Below are 21,688 nucleotides of genomic sequence, written 5' to 3'. Positions count from 1 at the left end.
CCTGAAATCATTCCGTATAAATACTCAGATTTTGTTTTACAAAATTCTCCGCTGAAATAGCGTAAAATGTCCTCTAATAAATCTGATAAAATGAGCTTGTGCTCTCTTCAGAAGAGGGCGGAGCTGAGTCATGTGTGCGTCATGCTTCTGTCAGTCTATGGAGACTCCTGTAGCTGCTCATTCCTGCTTCATCTATGGCAAGCCGTTTTGATTATATTAGCTGTATAACCCATACTAGTGTCTATTAAACAGACATAGTGCTTATTTAAAAGATGCTAGCACACATTTATTAAATACTAGTGCTTCTAAATCCTTAATTTACTAGTAAAATGTTTAATTGAACTCTTCCATAGCAAAACAGTCAAAATTCCCCACAGAGAATCTCCAAATGAAGGCAGAATTAGGAGTTCGTCTGTCATAAATCTGATTTACCTAGATATATTGTGACCTATGCAATGTTGGGTCTGATGCAACAATCTCATCCTGCATTACAATTTATTGTGATTGACAAAAATAAAGGAAACTGAACTGAATGTTGATAGGTATTCCTGTAGAATGAACACTGCCGCACTGTTCTAACTTAATAAATATATCCTTTTTATTTATGTCATTGTTTGACTCAACATGCTCCAACATACACAAGTACATTCCCAAAGGGACCGTTCACCCAAAAATCTAAATATACTCAATTTACTGTCTTCCAAACCTTTATGAGTCGATTTCTTCTGTTAAACACAAGGAAGAGATTTTGAAGAATGCTGAAAACCAGTAACCATTGACCTTATTGTTTTTTCCTACTATGAAAATCAACAGTTGCTGGTTTTCAGCATTATTTAAAATATCTTCCATGTTCAACATAGATACTTTGAAGGAAGCCGGTAACCATTGACCCCCATTGTTTTTTTCTAGTATAGAAGTCAATGGTTACCAGTTTTTAGCATTCTTCAAAATATCTTCATAACCATCAGAACATCTATCTGTTGAACACAAAAGAAGATATTTTGAAGAATGTTGAAAACCGGTAACCATTGACTTTCATAGTAGGGAAAAACAATAGAAGTCAATGGTTTTTACCTTTCTTCAAAATGTCTTCATAATCATCAAAATATATGTCTGTTCAACACAAAAGAAGAGGTTTTGAAAAATGTTAAAAACCAGTAACCATCGACTTCCATTGCTTTACTATGAAAGTCAATAGTTAAGTAAATAGTTAATTTCACCTTTCTTCAAAATATCTGATATTTTGATGGTTACGAAGATATTCTTAAGAACGCTGAAATCCGGTAACCATTGACTTCCATATTAGGAAAAAAAAAAAAAAAACAACGAAAGTCAGTGGTTACCGGTTTTCACCTTTCTTCAAAATATCTGTCTGTTAAACACAAAAGAAGATATTTTGAAGAATGTTGAAAACTGGTAACCACTGACTTCCATAGAAGGAAAAAACAAAACAATGGAAGTCAATGGTTACCGGTTTTCAGCTTTCTTCCAAGTATCTTCATAGTAATCAAAATATCTATGCTGAACACAAAAGAAGATATTTTGAATAATGCTGAAAACCGGTAACCATTGACTTTCATAGTAGGAAAAACAGTGGATGTCATTGGTTACCAGTTTCTAACAGATCGTCTGTCATATTCAACAGAAGAAAGAAGCTCGTAAAGGTTTTGAAGCAAGCTAAGAGTAAATAATGACAGAATTGACATTGTTTTTGGTGTGAACTATCCCTTTAAAGCTGATTTGAGCCACAGTAGTGCAGTTTTAACCAAGAGCATCTTCAGAAGTGTTTTTCTGGAATGTAAAAACACATTTCTCTATTCATTTACAGTAACACACACACACACACACACACACACACACACACACACACACACACACACACACGCGCACTATCAGCTGTCAGCTTCAACATTTTCAGCATTGCTAGAGTTCAGTCCATTCTCCTGATCTCTGCTCTCGCCAGGATCAGTGTTATTCAGGAGATCCACTAATAAATCTATCAGTTGACTGTCCTTCCACTGGTCTGAGCTGGATTTACATTCAGACTGACGGAGTTTGCGGTAGATCATAGCCTGTATTGAAGCGCGCAGATCCCACAGTAACTCCCACACAGGAGGAGAAAACTCCCATCGGATCAGTGCGGGACCTGGCAACGCAACCTCCACACGATCTCCCACAACTTCAAGGAAAACAAAACAGAAACATACAGTTATTATTACAGAGCAAACATGCATCGGTGGACTTCAACAGAGTCGCTTCACAAACTAAGAGGCGTTCAGAGCACTTATTAAACGTGCTCTTATTTTGGAGTAATTTTGAGGCAACATTGCACTTATTTTAAAGTTATTCGGAAGTTAATAAGTGCTATTATTTTTTTGTTATTTTAAAGGTAACAGTGCTCTTATTTTGAAGTTATTCTGGAGTAACCATGTTTGAAATTATTTTGAGGTTGAGGTAATTTTAAGGTAACAGTGCTGTTATTGGAGTTATTCTGAGGTCATTTTAAGGTAACAGTGCTGTCATTTTGAGGAAATTGAGGTAACAGTGCTGTCATTTTGAGGAAATTGAGGTAACAGTGCTGTTATTTTGAGGAAATTGAGGTAACAGTGCTGCTATTTGAGTTATTTTGAGGTAATTTTAAGGTAACAGTGCTGTTATTGGAGTTATTTTGAGGTCATTTTAAGGTAACAGTGCTGTCATTTTGAGGAAATTGAGGTAACAGTGCTGTCATTTTGAGGAAATTGAGGTAACAGTGCTGTTATTTTGAGGAAATTGAGGTAACAGTGCTGCTATTTGAGTTATTTTGAGGTAATTTTAAGGTAACAGTGCTGTTATTGGAGTTATTTTGAGGTCATTTTAAGGTAACAGTGCTGTTATTGGAGTTATTTTGAGGTCATTTTAAGGTAACAGTGCTGTCATTTTGAGGAAATTGAGGTAGCAGTGCTGTTATTGGAGTTATTTTGAGGTCATTTTGAGGTAACAGCGCTTTAATTTAATAAAGTTATTTTGCTTTAATAAAGTTATTTTGATGTTTTTAAGTTATTTTGAAGTAACAGTGCTGTAATTTTGGCGAAATTGAGGTAACAGTGCTGTTATTTGAGTTATTCTGAGGTCATTTTAAGGTAACAGTGCTGTTATTTGAGTAATTTTGAGGTAACAGTGCTGTTATTTGAGTTATTTTAAGGTAACAGCGCTTTATTTTTTAAGTTATTTTGATATTTTGAAGTTATTTTGAGGTAACGGCGCTGCTATTTTTGTTGTTTATTTTGTTGGTTTTTTTTAAGGTGATTGTGAGATAACGATGCAGTTATTTTGGGGTAACAGTGCTCTTATTTTATGTGACAGTGCTACAAGTTATTCTGAGGTATTTGCTCTAATTGTAATGTACCAGTGAAGTTAAGATAACGGTGCCCCTAATTTGAAGTAACTGCTTATTTTGAAGATATTTTGAGGTAACAGTGCTCTTATTATGAAGTTATTTTGAGGTAACAGTGCTCTTATTATGAAGTTATTTTGAGGTAACACTGCTCTTGTTTTGAGGTTATTTTGAGGTAATGGTACTCTATTATTGAAGATATTTAGAGGTAACAGTGCTCTGCAAGTGTCTGCAGTGCTGACCTCTCTCGCTGAGGTCACAGTCTGTGAGCAGCAGCAGTGCCAGCGGATGCACCACAGTCGAGTCTCGGATGAACACCTGACCGCTGGACTTCACTGCAGAGAAGAAGGTGAGCCAGCGACTCCACAGGTGCTGCTTATCCCTGAAACACACACACACAACTACAATCACACTGATATGCACACTGATCAACAATATACTACAGGTATGCTGAATGCTGGACTCTGATTGGCTGATGAGCGCTCTAAGGGGTGTCGTTATTTTCAGATAAACGAAAGTAGTTCCGGCAGGTTTTGGGAATACTAGCATCTTGCCAAATAAGCAGTAAAATCACATGTACAGGCCTCATGGCAAACACAAAATACATCAGTTATTAGAAATTAGTCACTAAAACTTTAATGCCTGGGCAAAGTAAAATAATCTCATGTCAAAATGAAAAACAAGATTACTTTGCTCAATTTTATTGCTTATTTTTAAACCAAGAAGCATTTCTAGACAACAAACTAATATTGTCTTGTTTCTAGTCCAAATATATCCGCACATTATTTCTGAAACAAGACTGTAAAGTGAGAGAGGTGTGTGATGATGCCACTCATAATTGAATATGATAATCTCACACCTGCAGCTCTGGACAGGAGCGTGTGTCAGATGATACTGAATGCGCTGTGAGTGTGCTGACCTGTTGACGGAGGAGCGGTGCAGCAGCACAGGCCCGCTCTCAGTGCGAAACGACACGTTCTCTGCTCGAAACCTTCCAGATTTGGTCACGACGCCTTTCTTCACCTGTTCAGGTACAGTAGAGTCAGATGATGAGTATAGATGGTTGAGAATATCAGGGTTAAAGCAGCACTGGGTTTCATTGGAGTGTGGTTATTCATAACACAACACATTTAATCTGAATCTTCATAATATATTTATTGCATGATTACACACACAAACATGGACATATTAGCTGTGTGTGTGTGTGTGTTAGTGTGTGTGTGTGTGTGTGTGTGTGTGTGAGACCTGTATGAGGTTAGGGTAGAGTCCGGCCAGCAGTACTGCAGTGATCAGCTGTTCTTCTTTGCTCTGCTGGTTCACAGGAGACGAGAGCCTCAAACACTCTACTGAATGATCCACCAGACCCGCCTCACACAGATTATCACTGAACTGCTGCATCAGGCCTGCGTACACACACACAGTTACAATTTTCCCAAAAAATATTCATTTATGTTGATCTGGTGCTATAACTAACAGTTAAAGAGAAAGACATGCAGAATGCACACACTCATATGAACACAGTGTGTGTGTGTGTGTGTGTGTGTGCGTGCGTGCGTGCGTGCGTGTGTGTGTGTATATATTATACAACAGTTCTGTCTGGTTCTTGAATCTGATTGGCTGATAGCCGTGTGTTATTCTGCAGTAACAGCACTCGTCTAGCCTCTTCACCCTTGTGTATTACTCCACCCACATACAGCATCAAGCAGAGGACACTACAGTTTGACAAATATTGCAACTGTTGGACACCATCATGTACTTTCGAGGCTTTTTTAGGTGAGAATGTAGATGTTTAGATTGCAGCTATGCAGTTTATTTATAAGGAGAGTGCCTATTATAGATATCATTTCTGAGAGACAGCGAGTCGGCGGCCATCAGCCTGTCATTGAGCAAAGGCGGTTGACGATGTTCATCCACAAGATGGCAACAGAGACTGCATAATACGCCATTAGAGGAAATCAGTGTAATTTCAAACTACAGCTGATCAAATCATTATTAAACTGGTGACACTCAGTCAATCTCTCTCTTTTGTATGTTGTAGTGCTGTATTTATACCATAGTAATACTGTGATCTCCCGATTGCAACAGAGTAATACTGGGAAATCTCTGTAGACTGATGGCATTTCATGCTGTTCAGCCTTATAATCTTAAAATGTGAGCAAAATCAGCTGTTTTGTCCTCACTTTAGACATTACACTAGAGAATCATTCAAACACTAGCTCGACAGTGATGTTGGTGAATGTATAATTCAATATTAGCTGCAGATGTGACTAAATGGTGGAAGAAAGTAGTTCCTCTTACAAAAGGGTTTTGAGACTCTCTGTGTTTGATTTACTTTTTTTTTTAACAAACTGTTGTATAAACGCAATATCACACGAGTAGCAGTGTGATGTGGCTGTATATCATCACTGGTGGGACACTAAGGCCTGAGTGTGTGTGTGTGTGTGTGTGTGTGTGTCTGACCGTGTATGAAGCGCAGACTGGCTCCAGACAGTGTGTGTTTGTCCAGATAGTCCTGTCTGCTGTCTCTGCTGTGCTGCTCTCTCCAGCTCTGAACAACACGACTGAACACCAGATAATCACTGCCGCTCGAGCCGCTCAGCTCCGCCTTCGCCTGCACACACACACACACAAACACACACACACACACACACACACACACACAAAAACACACAGACAATGGGGTTGGTGTTTTGCAGGAACTCGCTTTTGGTGCATTTAAATAAAATAGTGGGGTGATACTGTAGCTCATTGGTTAGCACAGTCACCTCACAGCAAGAAGGTCGCTGGTTCGAGTCTCGGCTGGGTTAGTTGGTGTTTCTGTGTGGAGTTTGCATGTTCTCCCCGTGTTGGTGTGGGTTTCCTCCGGGTGCTCCGGTTTCCCCCACAGTCCAAACACATGCGCTATAGGGGAACTGATCAATTAAACTGGCCGTAGTGTATGAGTGTGTAAATAAGTGTGTTTGGGTGTTTCCCAGTACTGGGTTGCATCTGTAAAGGCATCCGCTGTGTAAAACATATCCTGGAATAGTTGGCGGTTCATTCCGCTGTGGTGACCTCTGAAATAGAGACTAAGCTGAAGGAAAATGAATGAATATATTTCCTCTGACCTTGGCGACGAGCGAGCGGTTCTGCAGGCTGTTGTAGAAGGGGTCTCGGGTCAGACAGGCCACCACTGAGAGCACAGGCTGAACACAGGAGAACAGAGCCGAAAACACCAACACCTTCCCCAGACGTGGATCACACGACATGCAGGACACGTGATGACCCAGAGGAGTCAGATCCTCAGACGCGTCCAGCACACCTGAAAGACACACAGAGGTTTGATTCACTATACACTACCTGATGAAAGTCTTGTGGTGGAGTTGTAAGAGCAACAGATAATAACTGGACTTCTAGTTGATCATAAAGTGTCAGAAGGTGGATTTCTCTGCTGAATCCTCTGTTGATCTGCATCAATCATCACCAATACTGCAAGAGACCTACTGGAACCATCATGGACCAAGACTCTCACTGAAATCAGTCAAGTTTGGTGAAGGAGAAATCATGGTTTGGGGTTACATTCAGTATGGGGGCGTGTGAGAGATCTGCAGAGTGGATGATCAACATCAACAGCCTGAGGTATCAAGACATCTGTGCTGCCCATTACATTACAAACCACAGGAGAGGGACAATTCTCCAGCAGGATAGCGCTCCTTCTCATACTTCAGCCTCCACATCAAAGCTCCTGAAAGCAAAGAAGGTCAAGGTGCTCCAGGATTGGCCAGCCCAGTCACCAGACATGAACATTATTGAGCACGTCTGGGGTAAGATGAAGGAGGAGGTGTTGAAGATGAACACAAAGAGTCTTGATGAACTCTGGGAGTCCTGCATGAACGCTTTCTTCACCATTCCAGATGACTTTATTAATCAGTGATTTGAGTCATGTCAGAGATGTATGTATGCAGTCCTCCAAGCTCATGATGGAGTCAGACACAATATTCATTCTGTTTCCACTGCAGCATGAGCACATATTCTATACTGGACATTATTGAAGGTTCAGTGAGCAGACTTTAGTCTAAGCAGAGTCAGACCTTACTGTCCTAATCAAATCAGTCAACATCAAGACATGATCAGATTATATTGTGCTCAAATAAGCCTCATCTAGAGGCCTTTACCTTTCATATAAGACACTTCTGATACCAGATCATCAACTAGAAGTCCAGTTAATATTAACTGTTCCTAAAACTTGGATAGGTGACAAGACTTTTGTCAGGTAGTGTATTAGCGAGCATGTAGGTATTATGAATTATGATGTGTTGCTTTAGTTTTATTCCCTGTTTAGGGAATTTAAATTTTACTTTTTAAAGCCTAAAATTTAGTTTTTGAAACTTAAGAAATTAAGACCCCACGACACCCTGTTTAAAGGTAAATGAAGGTTATACAGTGTGTTGTTCATTGCAGAGCTCCTCAATTAAAAAAAGAAGTAAAAAAGGCAAGTTCTAATAGACATCAAGCCTCAGCAAAGGGAAGAAAGTAATGCAAAAGTAACTCAAAAGTACCATAACGCATTACGTAACATAAAGAGTAAGTAACGCAACTAGTGACTTTTTTGGGGAGCAACTGAAGATGACGGCAAATAGATTAAATACAGAATTATAAAACTCTCACCAATATCCATGAGGTTCTTCACAGCGGTTCTCACTGCCTGAGTGTCCGGAGAGTCCAGCACCTGAGACAGGAAATCCTCAGCCTATGGGAGGAAGAAGAAAGTGAAGAATGAGGAGGACAAAAAAACTGCAAAAAAAAGAATAACATTGACAATATAAATAATAGAGACAACAAAATAATAACAAACACTGAAACAGAAGAGTAATGACGACAAAAACGAAGAAAAACTGTCAAAAAGAATATTATTGTCGTTATTTTTTGTCACTATTGTTCGTATTGTCAACGATATTCTGTCACCGTTTCACTTTGTTTTGTCATCATTATTCTTCAGTTTCAATTATTCTTTGTTTTGTCGTTATCATTTTAATTTTTAATTTACATAATTTTTTTTAAGTCACAAAAATGACAATAAGATAATGACGACAAAATGATTAATGACAACAAAACCAATAACCACGAAACAAAGAATAACGGCCATGAAACGAAGGATAACGACCACAAAATGAAGGATAACGACTACAAAACAAAGGATAACGACCACGAAACAAAGAATAACAGCCATGAAATGAAGGATAACGACCACAAAATAAAGAATAACGACCACGAAACAAAGGATAAAGACCACGAAACAACGAATATTGACCACAAAATAAAGAATAACGACCACGAAACAAAGGATAACGACCACAAAACAAAGATAACGACCACGAAATAAAGGATAACGACCACAAAACAAAGATAACGACCACGAAATAAAGAATAACGACCACGAAACAAAGAATAACGACCACGAAATAAAGATAACGACCACGAAACAAAGATCACGACCACGAAACAAAGATAACGACCACGAAACAAAGATAACGACCACGAAATAAAGAATAATGACCACGAAACAAAGATAACGACCACGAAATAAAGAATAACGACCACGAAACAAAGATAACGACCACGAAATAAAGAATAACGACCACGAAACAAAGGATAAAGACCACGAAACAACGAATATTGACCACGAAATAAAGAATAACGACCACGAAACAAAGGATAAAGACCACGAAACAACGAATATTGACCACGAAATAAAGAATAACGACCACGAAACAAAGGATAACGACCACAAAACAACGAATATTGACCACGAAATAAAGAATAACGACCACGAAACAAAGATAACGACCACGAAATAAAGAATAACGACCACGAAACAAAGATAACGACCACGAAATAAAGGATAACGACCACAAAACAAAGATAACGACCACGAAATAAAGGATAACGACCACAAAACAAAGATAACGACCACGAAATAAAGAATAACGACCACGAAACAAAGAATAACGACCACGAAATAAAGATAACGACCACGAAACAAAGATCACGACCACGAAACAAAGATAACGACCACGAAACAAAGATAACGACCACGAAATAAAGAATAATGACCACGAAACAAAGATAACGACCACGAAATAAAGGATAACGACCACAAAACAAAGATAACGACCACGAAATAAAGAATAACGACCACGAAACAAAGAATAACGACCACGAAATAAAGATAACGACCACGAAACAAAGATCACGACCACGAAACAAAGATAACGACCACGAAACAAAGATAACGACCACGAAATAAAGAATAATGACCACGAAACAAAGATAACGACCACGAAATAAAGAATAACGACCACGAAACAAAGATAACGACCACGAAATAAAGAATAACGACCACGAAACAAAGGATAAAGACCACGAAACAACGAATATTGACCACGAAATAAAGAATAACGACCACGAAACAAAGGATAAAGACCACGAAACAACGAATATTGACCACGAAATAAAGAATAACGACCACGAAACAAAGGATAACGACCACAAAACAACGAATATTGACCACGAAATAAAGAATAACGACCACGAAACAAAGATAACGACCACGAAATAAAGAATAACGACCACGAAACAAAGATAACGACCACGAAATAAAGGATAACGACCACAAAACAAAGATAACGACCACGAAATAAAGGATAACGACCACAAAACAAAGATAACGACCACGAAATAAAGAATAACGACCACGAAACAAAGAATAACGACCACGAAATAAAGATAACGACCACGAAACAAAGATCACGACCACGAAACAAAGATAACGACCACGAAACAAAGATAACGACCACGAAATAAAGAATAATGACCACGAAACAAAGATAACGACCACGAAATAAAGAATAACGACCACGAAACAAAGATAACGACCACGAAATAAAGAATAACGACCACGAAACAAAGGATAAAGACCACGAAACAACGAATATTGACCACGAAATAAAGAATAACGACCACGAAACAAAGGATAAAGACCACGAAACAACGAATATTGACCACGAAATAAAGAATAACGACCACGAAACAAAGGATAAAGACCACGAAACAACGAATATTGACCACGAAATAAAGAATAACGACCACGAAACAAAGATAACGACCACGAAATAAAGAATAACGACCACGAAACAAAGATAACGACCACGAAATAAAGAATAACGACCACGAAACAGAATAATGACCACGAAACGAAGAATAACGACCACGAAACAAAGATAACGACCACGAAATAAAGAATAACGACCACGAAACAAAGATAACGACCACGAAATAAAGAATAACGACCACGAAACAAAGATAACGACCACGAAATAAAGAATAACGACCACGAAACAAAGATAACGACCACGAAATAAAGAATAACGACCACGAAACAAAGATAACGACCACGAAATAAAGAATAACGACCACGAAACAAAGATAACGACCACGAAACAAAGAATAACGACCACGAAACAAAGATAACGACCACGAAATAAAGAATAACGACCACGAAACAGAATAATGACCACGAAACGAAGAATAACCATGACCAATTTTTTTTATTGTAATTTAACACTGCTTTTCCGTTGTGTAAATAAACGCTCTTATATAGTACATCTGAGGACTCACTTTACTCTCGGGGCAGTGGATCTTGGCCTGCATCACCACACTCTCTAGAGGAGTGCGCAGGATCTCCGGCACAGGGAACGGCTCCATGCGCTCCAGCTGCTTTCTGGGGAAAAGATGATAAGAATGTCCAGGCTGACAGCGTCCAGCTCGTCCTCTTCTCTGAGTCACGTTTGCTTGTGATATCCAGACAGTGTTCAGGGCAGAGACCTGATGACAACACACATACATCATAAAACCACATCCATCCTCATTTCAGCATCGTTATCCATACAAATATGCAAGATATTGTGACTTTAATAGTAATAATTGTAATTAAATGCATTTACTTATTTATTAGGGTTTATTTTATTCATTTTTTGATGTATTGTAACTAATCATTATTATAATTATAGATCTTTTGTGATGTTTATGTCAAATCAATACAGAGAGTTAAATAAGGAATGCAGGATTTCTCATTATTTTAATGCACCTTAGTTCTGGGGTCGTAGTTCTGCTCCTTCTGCACTCCTGCATCCACCACATGCACGATGTCGTCGATTGTGATGGAGGTTTCGGCAATGTTTGTGGCCAGAACGATCTTCCGCTGGCCGACTGGAGGACGCTGGAAAACAACCTGCTGCTCCGACACCGCCATACTGGAGTGCACTGAAGACGACAGCAGCACATTCAGACACAGACAAACATTAACTACAGCTGGAAAACAAACTGAAGTCAGTTATTAGCCCCCCCTGTATATGCCTGTCCATACAGTGGAATTTTTTGTTCATCTGATCCCCAAAATATATATTTAAATGACTATCATTGTATATCACTATCATGTACAGCCTATTGTGGTTTTGACCAGCCACCCATTGGACATTAAAGGTACTGCACTCTGTATGCGGGTTAGTTTTACTTTCGGTTTCTCTCAGTGCATGCATATATATGGATAAATGTATATACAGTTGAAGTCTGAATTATTAGTCCCCGTTTATTTTTTTCCCCAAATTCTGTTTAACGAAGAGAAGCTTTTTTTTCAACACATTTCTAATCATAATAGTGTTAATAACTCATCTCTAATAACTGATTTATTTTCTCTTTGTCATGATGACAGTAAATAATATTAGACTAGATATTCTTCAAGACACTTCTATACAGCTTAAAGTGACATTTAAAGGCTTCACTAGGTTGATTAGGTTAACTAGGCAGATTAGAGTAATTAGGCAAGTAATTGTATAACGATGTTTTGTTCTGTAGACTATCGAAAAAAATATAGCATAAGGAGGCTAATAATATTGACCTCAAAATGCTTCATAAACTATTAAAAACTGCTTTTATTCTAGCTGAAATAAAACAAATAAAACTTTCTCCAGAACAAATATTAGAGGAAATACTGTGAGAAATTCCTCAATCTGGAAAAAATTCAAAGGGGGCTAATAATTCTGACTTGTATGTATGTATGTATGTGTGTATAATATATATATATAAATATCCTGTATTATGAGGTACAAACTACAAACACTTCTCCATAGATTACTCATTATACTGGTGGTGTTACAAATATGATAATTTTGCTAATATTCAATACCAATAGTCACATTTAGCTGATTTTTTTTGATCCTTCAGCTTAGTCCTCAATTTATCAGGGGTAACTGCAGGTGAATGAACCGCCAACTAAACTTGCATATGTTTTACACAGCGGATGCCCTTCCAGCAGTGTGAAACCCTTACATGGTAAAATGATCTGCGAGCCGGACCTGTAGGCCTGTTTTTCCTCCAGCTGCTGCTGTACAGCTTTAATCTCCTGCCATCCAGGCAGAAAACACAACACGGCACCTGAAGATAAACAGACTTACAGTAAAACATACTTTTAAAGTAGTACGAATAGACTTATAGAGAATAGACCACATAGTCGGGAACACTTACAATACATCACTATCGTTTGTGTCTTGAGGGAAAACAACCTAATCGAGGAAGTGTATGGGTAGGAGGTAACTTTAATAACTATTACAAATAGAGGTGTTGTGGATTCATAAACTTATATCACTTACCCCTAATGTGATGAAGATTTGGCTCTCTCAGTGTTTCTTTAATGTACTGTTGATTACCCACAATATTGGGTGGAGAATGGGTTTGGAGTTTATAATATGGGAATGTATGAGAAGTGTTTGGTTTTTCACTGTAGTATTATGTGGTGAATATATAAAGAGTAAGTGTTGATGGTTTTATTTCATATGGCTGTTGAACTAAACTAATTAACTAAATAGTCCTGATTTAGATGTGAAAGAGGTCAGAGGTCAGCTCTTTACCTGGCTCTCCAGTGCGGTGAATATGGTCAATCACGTGCGCCACCAGATCCAGATCAGGAACAACATTATTTTCTTTCTTCTGTTAAAGAATAAGAGCAAACCTTAATTATATTAACGGTCTGCAGACAATAACAAATCCTCAGTGCATCAAATACAAACACCCCCCCATCCTTCCTCTGACCTCAGCGCTCCACTGTGTGACACCCGTATCCAGCAGTGGGCGTCTGCTCTCCAGCTGCAGGTCCTCCAGAAACCGAGCCCGCACCGGATGCATGAAGCCGGGCACTCGCAGCACCGGGCAGCCACCGAAATACTGTGACAGTCTCTGCGAGTCCCCGCTGGCACTCATGAGCAGCAGCTTCAGCTCCGGCCGCAGGGAGAGCACGCAGCGCAGCAGATGCAGTAGCAGATCCGTCTGCACGTCCCGCTCGTGCACCTCATCCACCAGCACGTGACTGATGCCCTCCAGACGTGGGTTCGACCGCAGCTTCTTCAGGAGCACGCCGAGAGTCAGAAACAGCAGAGCGCCACCACTGCGCTCCGGCGGACGTGACTCCAGACGCACCTGACAGAAAAACACACACCATACAGTTAATCATGCAATACCAGCTCTAGGACAGAACCTCTACTGTTAACTACAACAGCTACCTGGGTTATGCAGGTATTTAAAAAAGCTACATTTACATAGATAGACGCATATGAACGCATATATGCACGCTACATGTTTTGTCAGGACTGGAGTGTGTTGCATTTTTGTCAGGACTGGAGTGTGTTGCATTTTTGTCAGGACTGGAGTGTGTTGCATGTTTTGTCAGGACTGGAGTGTGTCGCATGTTTTGTCAGGGCTGCAGTGTGTTGCGTGTTCTTGCCTGGTATCCCACACAGTGTTGCAGTGCAGGCCCGATCTCATGCGCCACCCGCTGGGCCACAGACACCGCACTGATCCTCCGCGGCTGTGTCACCAGCACGTTACACTCTGCCCCTTCTCCCCTCAGAACTCCATCCTCCAGCAGGAACCGTGGTATTCGTGTGGTTTTCCCACAGCCAGTCTCTCCTGAAATCACCACCACCTGTGCACAGGGGTAGAGATACGGTAATGAGCAGTGTTGGGGGAACGCATTACAAGTGATGACAGCCCATAATATTAGACTAGATATTCTTCAAGACACTAGTATTCAGCTTAAAGTGACATTTAAAGGCTTCACTAGGGTAATTAGGGTAAAGTTAGGGTAATTAGGGTAAAGTTAGGGTAATTAGGCAAGTCATTGTATAACAGTGGTTTGATCTAGAGACAATCCAACACTAATATTGCTGAAGGAGGCTAATAATATTGAGCTTAAAATGGCTTTAAAACTATTAAAAACTGCTTTTATTCTAGCTGAAATAAAACAAATAAGACTTTCTTCAGAAGAACAAATATTAGAGGAAATACTGTGAGAAATTCCTGAATCTGAGAAACATCACTGATGTTAAATAGATGCTATGACATTCCTAAAAGCAGATGGTGGAGACATTTCAATCGTCCACAATCAGAACTCCTCATATGGCACACGCATACCTGTGAAGACCTCACTGCCTCCAGAATCCTCTCTTTATAGGTGTCCACGGGTAGCTCCACCCCCCGGGCAGGCCCCGCCCTCTTCCACATACCGAGGAGACGTTGACTGAGACGCTCCGCCTCCTGGGGCTGCAGAGCGCGGTACGGTTTACTAGTGATGGCGTCTGTTATAAACTCATCTTCATCATAATCATCTGCAGCTGTACTGATGGAGGACGACTGATGCTCCTCTTCATCCCACAGCTTCTGAACCTCCGCTTCCACTGGATACTGCACACACACACACAAGAGTGAGTATAACACATTCTTGTTGCGATTAATTACTGAAGCTTTTATCACGATATACAGTATTCTCATGATGTTGATCTAAGCTGCAGGAAAGGGTTACTTTAAAAGGTGCAACAACCAAAATATCATTGATGTATCAATGGTCAAAAAGAAGTTTGAAATAGGCTGAGCGACAGTATATAAAATAATGACACGCCCGCACTACACTACATAACAACAATGCTGGCTGTAAGAGTACAGTTTAATAAAGGACAAATAGCCTTTTCTTGTAGGTGGAACAATGTTTAGAGCTTTATCAGACATGGCACGAATCCGCAAGCGATAGTACAGACTGGACTAATAGCTCCACCCTGAAGGATTGATAGCGCTGCCCTATATGATAGCCATGCCCTAAAGGACTGATAGCTCCGCCCTAAAGGACTGATAGCTCCACCTAAAAGGACTGATAGCCCCACCTTTAAGAACTCATAGCTCCGCCCTGAAGGACTGATAGCCCCGCCCTAAAGGACTGGTAGCTCTGCCCTAAAGGACTGGTAGCTCCACCATAAAGGACTGATAGCTCCACCTTAAAGAACAGATAGCCCCACCCTAAAGGACTGATAGCCCCACCCTAAAGGACTGATACCGCCACCCTAAAGGACTGATAGCCCCGCCCTAAAGAACTCATAGCTCCACCCTAAAGGACTGATAGTCCTGCCCCCAACGATTTTTATCGCTGCCCTATATGACTGATAGCCCCGCAACTAATGGACTGATAGCTCCGCCCTAAAGGATTGATAAGCCTGCCCTAAAGGACTGATAGCCCCACCTTTAAGAACTCATAGCTCCGCCCTAAAGGACTGATAGCTCCACCCTAAAGGACTGATAGCCCCACCCTAAAGGACTGGTAGCTCTACCCTAAAGGACTGGTACCTCTGCCCCAAATGATTTTTATCACTGCCCTATATGACTGATAGCCCCGCAACTAATGGACTGATAGCTCCGCCCTAAAGGATTGATAAGCCTGCCCTAAAGGACTGATAGCCCCACCCTAAATGACCGATAGCTCCGCTCAAGAGGATTGACAGTCCTGCCCTAAAGGACTGATAGCTCCGCCTCATTTCAGTGTGAAAAGTGCAGACTTGGCAACCCTGTGTGTAGTCTGACCTGTGAGAGGTACTGCTGTATCCTGAGCTCTAGCTGCTCTGGGATCTGCATCCGGCAGGGCTGTCGGTGTCTTTCTCCGGCCTCTCGAACCTGATCCTGATGGTACCGGGCGTGGGTCAGAGGCTTATTCTGCTCATCCAGCAGATTCAGCTCCTGCACACAGAGAAAACCAGTCAATATAAGCACTGCAGCCGAATGACCTGGACTCCCTATGGTCACACTGTTTTTATTAAGACATTCTGTTGACCAATCAGCACGGACTATGCCAATACACTCAGAATTATTAAAGGACTCCAATTTCACCCCCTTTACAAGATGTAAAATAAGTGTTTGGTGTCTCCAGAATGTGTGTGTGTGAAGTCACAGCTCAAAACACCAGTTAGATCATTTATAATACCCTGCTGAAATGTATAGTATATATACACATTAATAATTAGGAACATTAGGAAATAAAATAAGACTCACTCCAACATGACTGTGGACACACTGTACTGCACACACTTCTGTCTAAACAGCCTACAAACTGTTGATTTTACATGATAGATGATCTTTAATGAGTAGCGCATGGATGTTTGGTGTGATGCTGGAACAAACCTTGAGCTTCAGACAGGCCAGTGCTGCAGCGTTGGCCTCCGCCTCCAGTCTGCGGCGTCCACTAGCAGTGAAGGTCATGGGTGTCGGCCAGAGGACATTCAGCTCACACACTTTCACTTTACCACCGCTGGTCTTGTACTGAAGCAGATCCTGCATACGGTAGAATGGAGGAACAGACCGAGAAACATACATCAGAAGGAGAAGGGCATCAGTTTGGCTGTTATCATTCTGCATTTCTGCTCATGTGAATAATCGTGCTATTCACATGCTATTCCTTAGTCCAAATATCTAAAATTCTTAAATCAAGAAGCATTTTCTAGACAAGCACAAAATATTTGAGAATTATGTCAGAATTAAGTGAGTTTTTCCTTAAAACAAGCTAAATATTCTGCCAGTGGTGTAAGAAAAATAATCTTACATCAAAAAAACAAACAGAAGACATTAAAAAAACATAAAAACTACAAATCTTTCCCCATTGGCAGATTATTTTGCTTGTTTTAAGGAAATTTCACTTAATTTTGACTAATTTCCTAAAACAAAACCAAATTTCTTTTATTTGTCTAGAAAATCCTCCTTGATTTCAGAATTTTTAGATAATTGGACAGAAACAACACAACAAATCTGTGTCCGAAAGCATTTTCTGCAGTGTGCTTTTCTTTCTTAGATTTGTTGTCTTGTTTCTCGTCTAAACATCTAAAAATTCTGAAATCAAAAGCATGTTAATTGAATTAATTGCACTGCAGTCTGCTGATTTTAACTCACCCTGACTCTACAGGAGGACGTGGCCACCTGAATAACACTACCCAGAAGAGTCCTCGGCCGTGAGAAGATGGCCAGCGCCTCTGACAGTCTCGAATCCTCTTCTATTAGCCTGAAAAACATCCACTAAAATCATCTAATATTATGAACTGCAAACAGGCTTTCTGAATGTGATCTACTTGCCGATTTTAGATTTCTATTTTTTTTTTTTTTTTATTATTATTACAGAACTGTTGGAGATTAATCAACTCTTTTAATTAAATAAAAGTGATTTTTGCATTCTGTAAATTCTCAACAAACTGATCTCAAACACTAAATGTCATACAGTACACACACACACACACACACACACACACACATGACAGACAACAAACTAAAACATACACTCTCTCACTATCATGAAGTCCTTCCATGAATTTTCCTCTAAAGCAGGCATTTTCTCAGCCTCGTGTGTTTATGTTCAGTTATTTCACTTTAAAGACAATAAAAAACTTATTATTTGTCATAAAAGTAAAATTTCTGAACGTAAATCAAGACATTTTTAATACCTTTTAAATAAAATGTGAAAAACCTCATTATTATTGGTAATAATAATAAAAATCCTAATAAATATTTTACATCAGTTCCCCCAAACTGCATTAACAACACAAACAAAAGATCATTTTAAAATGTCAATAACGTGTACCTATTATTAAATTAGACTCAATGTTTTTTGTTTGAGCTCGCTCTGGTGAAGCAATCCCAGCGAACGTTACTTACGTAAACAAAATCCCTGTGAGTGTGTATTTTAATGGGTTCTGCTAAAGACTGTAAATGGACTTTGGTTCCACCCATGTCGTTCTGCTTGAGGACAGACCCGGAGATTTAAGAACATTTCAAAACAGAAACCAAATCTTCTTTAAAGGGTTGGTTTGATTTCATTTGTAAGACCTCTGAAATACAGATTTAAGACTAAGTATGGCTGTATTTTAATACTTTAAGACTTTTTAAAGTCACACTGCTACACACTGGAGGCTGATATAAGAACATTTTAGATTGCTCTTGCATCTGATCTCTTCTTAATGTTTCGTATTGTTCTCCCCTTGTGGCTAATTAAGGAACTGCAGCATTTGTGGTCGACTCTACAGTGTTGTTTATAAAAGAAATGGTGCAGACTGAGACGATCAACTGGAGTAAAGCATTAGTCTACCCGTGAGCTCTGTCCGTCTGGGTTTTCTTCTGGATGGGCAGAGATTGGAGATGATTTTCTTCCACATCGTCCAACAGGGATGTCTTTCTGTCTTTCATTTTCGGCATTCCTGCTTCCTGCCGCCGCTTTCCTGGAGCACAAACTCCCAGCTCCTGACAGAGACAGAAAATACTAATATAATATACTGATACAAATAAACACAGCCCATTAGAGAATGAGGTTCTTCTTTTAAAAACAGAAATAAAAATGACTAAAGTGTTTTAAGCAGTAGTGTATATTTAAAATAACACACGTGATCATGCTTTTAGATAATTAGAACAGACACTGACTGTATTACCACTGCTGTGATGTCCCTCACTATAGTCATTTACAGTACACACTATAGTGTTTTTAAACCACACTACACTGTTGTGGTGATTCTACAGTTGCTATGGTAACAACAACGACAGTAATTGATCTGTTGTTGTGATTCTTCAGTTGCTATGGTAACAACCACTATAGTAATTAATCTGCTGTGGTGATTCTACAGTTGCTATGGTAACACAAGAACTATAGTAATTGATATTTTGTGGTGATTCTGCAGTGGCTATGGCAACACAACAACTATAGCAATTGATCTGCTGTGGTGATTCTACAGTTGCTATGGTGACAACAACTATGGCAATCGATTTGTTGTGGTAATTCTACAGTTGCTATGGTAACACAACAACTATAGCAATTGATCTGCTGTGGTGATTCTACAGTTGCTATGGTAACACAACAACTATAGCAATTGATCTGCTGTGGTGATTCTACAGTTGCTATGGTGACAACAACTATGGCAATCGATTTGTTGTGGTAATTCTACAGTTGCTATGGTAACACAACAACTATAGCAATTGATCTGCTGTGGTGATTCTACAGTTGCTATGGTAACACAACAACTATAGCAATTGATCTGCTGTGGTGATTCTACAGTTGCTATGGTAACACAACAACTATAGCAATTGATCTGCTGTGGTGATTCTACAGTTGCTATGGTGATAACAACTATGGCAATCGATTTGTTGTGGTAATTCTACAGTTGCTATGGTAACACAATTACAGTAATATAAACAAATGAGCCAATACTGTAGTTTTCCACAGCTATAGGGAAAATTATACTGCAAAACACCGCAGTTTACTACAGTAAAAACTAAAGTATACTTCAGTATCTATTACAGTTGAACAGTTCACTTTAGTTAATACAGTATGCTGTAATATTAATAACAATAAATAAAGAAATAAAGCATAATACACTTTACTATAGCATTGTTTAATGTGATGTGTAAAGAGAGTAAAATCTCACGCGGAGTTTCTCCAGAGCTGCAGCCGCTGCGTTTCGCTCCGCCTCCTGTTTGCGGGACCCGAAGCCCTCGGTCTCGATCCTCACGGGCCAAAGAAGAGTAACTGTGGCCCTCTGAAACACAGCAGCTGAGGTCAACACACAGGGTTGCCAGATTTCCATGACAAAAACAACACAATGAGCAGTCAAAAACAGGCCAAAACTATGGCAATAACATCAAAACTTAAATGTCACCACCATTCACAAAATAAACATTAGAGTTTCTGTTATCATACAAAAATTACTTAAATCTGCATAAACTAGAAGTTGCTGAGATTAATTTCCATTATAATTACTTCCTACTGAAACAGAATATTGATTATGGGGCGGGGCTTTATTTTGGGAGGAGGGGCGTGGTCCAGGAGGCTATTATATACAGTTGGTATGGAAGCTCTCAGGCTGACATCAACAGAAGAAGCCACTGCTCCAAACGCAGAAGCTCAGACTTTTATTGGTTACCAAAACAACCTTTTTATTTTCATTTTATAAATGTTTAGCCCTACCTCAACCCTCACAGTAATGTGAAGACAGTAATTATAAGGAGAATTATTCATAAAATTACCCATTACATTGTATTTTATTAACGTCTGCCCCTACCCTAACCCTCTCACTAATATAAAAACAGTCATTATTGTTGTACAGCGTCACAAAAACTATGCTCAATATTGATGCGAATATCCGCAGCTGTATCCCTTCTAGACTTTATTAAAGTAGCCCTGTTATGCGGGAAAACTGTGGGCTTGGCAACCCTGGACCATGATTTAGCTCTCACCTTGACCTCTCCATCCGTACAGCTGAACTTGAGGTACTGAGAAACATTAGACAGACCCACCGATCTGGACAGCGTGTTGTACAGCAGGTTTTTGGCGTGAAGATAATCTGGATGAGCTGTCAGAGAGGTCAAATCCAGAATCAGTCGTGTTTTCTTCAGGAATTGACATCACTGCTCGTGTTTCTCTTACCTTTATTGATAGTTTCCGGCGGAGAATGACGACGTGTATGGACGACATCGGGTTTAGACCTGTACTGACGAATAAAAGCCCATCTCGACCTGATATCTTTATTAATTTCCAGAGTTTTACTCCTGAGAGACACCAGAGCCCGCAGCGGCGTGAGTGCTGAGGACATCGCCATGTTTGAGTGTCTTCTTCGCCGCTTTTGCTGCCACATCTGCCGCCGTTCGCGCCTCCTGCTGGGCCGATGAGACGCGAATTATGGTTTTCTTTTGGAGAAAGTCTTATTATTATTCTCTTTGGCTGGAATATATATCATTTTAATATTAAAAACTGCAATATTATTAAACCATTTATTCCATCATTGGTCAATGATTTGCCTAATAAACCTAGTTAAACCTTTAATGGCACTTTAAGTTGAGTATCTTGCTAAATAAATAAAATATTTACTGTCATCATGGCAAAGACATCAAATAAATTATTATATCTGTCGTTTTAAAATGTGTCAAAAAAATCTC

General features: G+C 39.6%; 1 protein-coding gene across 2 annotated transcripts; it reads right to left on the bottom strand.

Moving 5' to 3' along the window:
- Positions 1 to 579: 579 nt before the first annotated feature.
- dhx30 (DEAH (Asp-Glu-Ala-His) box helicase 30) lies at positions 580 to 21,360 on the bottom strand. Of its 2 annotated transcripts, XM_056470313.1 has the most exons (21): positions 21,180 to 21,360; positions 20,990 to 21,105; positions 20,182 to 20,292; positions 18,855 to 19,006; positions 17,669 to 17,777; positions 16,907 to 17,056; positions 16,313 to 16,465; positions 14,879 to 15,148; positions 14,190 to 14,390; positions 13,502 to 13,885; positions 13,321 to 13,399; positions 12,743 to 12,847; positions 11,502 to 11,677; positions 11,033 to 11,239; positions 8,024 to 8,105; positions 6,484 to 6,677; positions 5,837 to 5,987; positions 4,622 to 4,779; positions 4,296 to 4,399; positions 3,619 to 3,758; positions 580 to 2,179 (listed from the first exon to the last, which is right to left on the bottom strand). In XM_056470313.1, exons 1-21 carry the CDS (start codon positions 21,349 to 21,351, stop codon positions 1,893 to 1,895), a joined length of 3,501 nt encoding a protein of 1,166 aa, XP_056326288.1. In that variant the 5' UTR covers positions 21,352 to 21,360; the 3' UTR covers positions 580 to 1,892. The 2 variants fall into 2 exon arrangements, with proteins under 2 accessions (XP_056326288.1, XP_056326297.1); XM_056470322.1 differs by lacking the exon at positions 580 to 2,179 and having other exon boundaries at positions 3,703 to 3,777.
- Positions 21,361 to 21,688: the final 328 nt, after the last annotated feature.

The sequence above is a fragment of the Danio aesculapii genome, chromosome 2, assembly GCF_903798145.1.
Source record: "Danio aesculapii chromosome 2, fDanAes4.1, whole genome shotgun sequence".
In the NCBI taxonomy this organism is placed as follows: domain Eukaryota; kingdom Metazoa; phylum Chordata; class Actinopteri; order Cypriniformes; family Danionidae; genus Danio; species Danio aesculapii.
The sequence above is the reverse complement of the archived record's forward strand: the minus strand, read 5'-3'. Positions and strand labels throughout refer to the sequence as shown.

Bases quoted from the DNA above. Each gene is read 5' to 3' on its own strand.
- dhx30 (XM_056470313.1), bottom strand. From the start codon at position 21,351: ATGGCGATGTCCTCAGCACTCACGCCGCTGCGGGCTCTGGTGTCTCTC. The intron at 20,293-20,989 runs GTGAGAGCTAAA...GCTGTGTTTCAG, and splicing joins GTACGGATGGAGAGGTCAAG to AGGGCCACAGTTACTCTTCT. The intron at 3,759-4,295 runs GTCAGCACACTC...TGTGTGTTTCAG, and splicing joins CACCGCTCCTCCGTCAACAG to GGATAAGCAGCACCTGTGGA.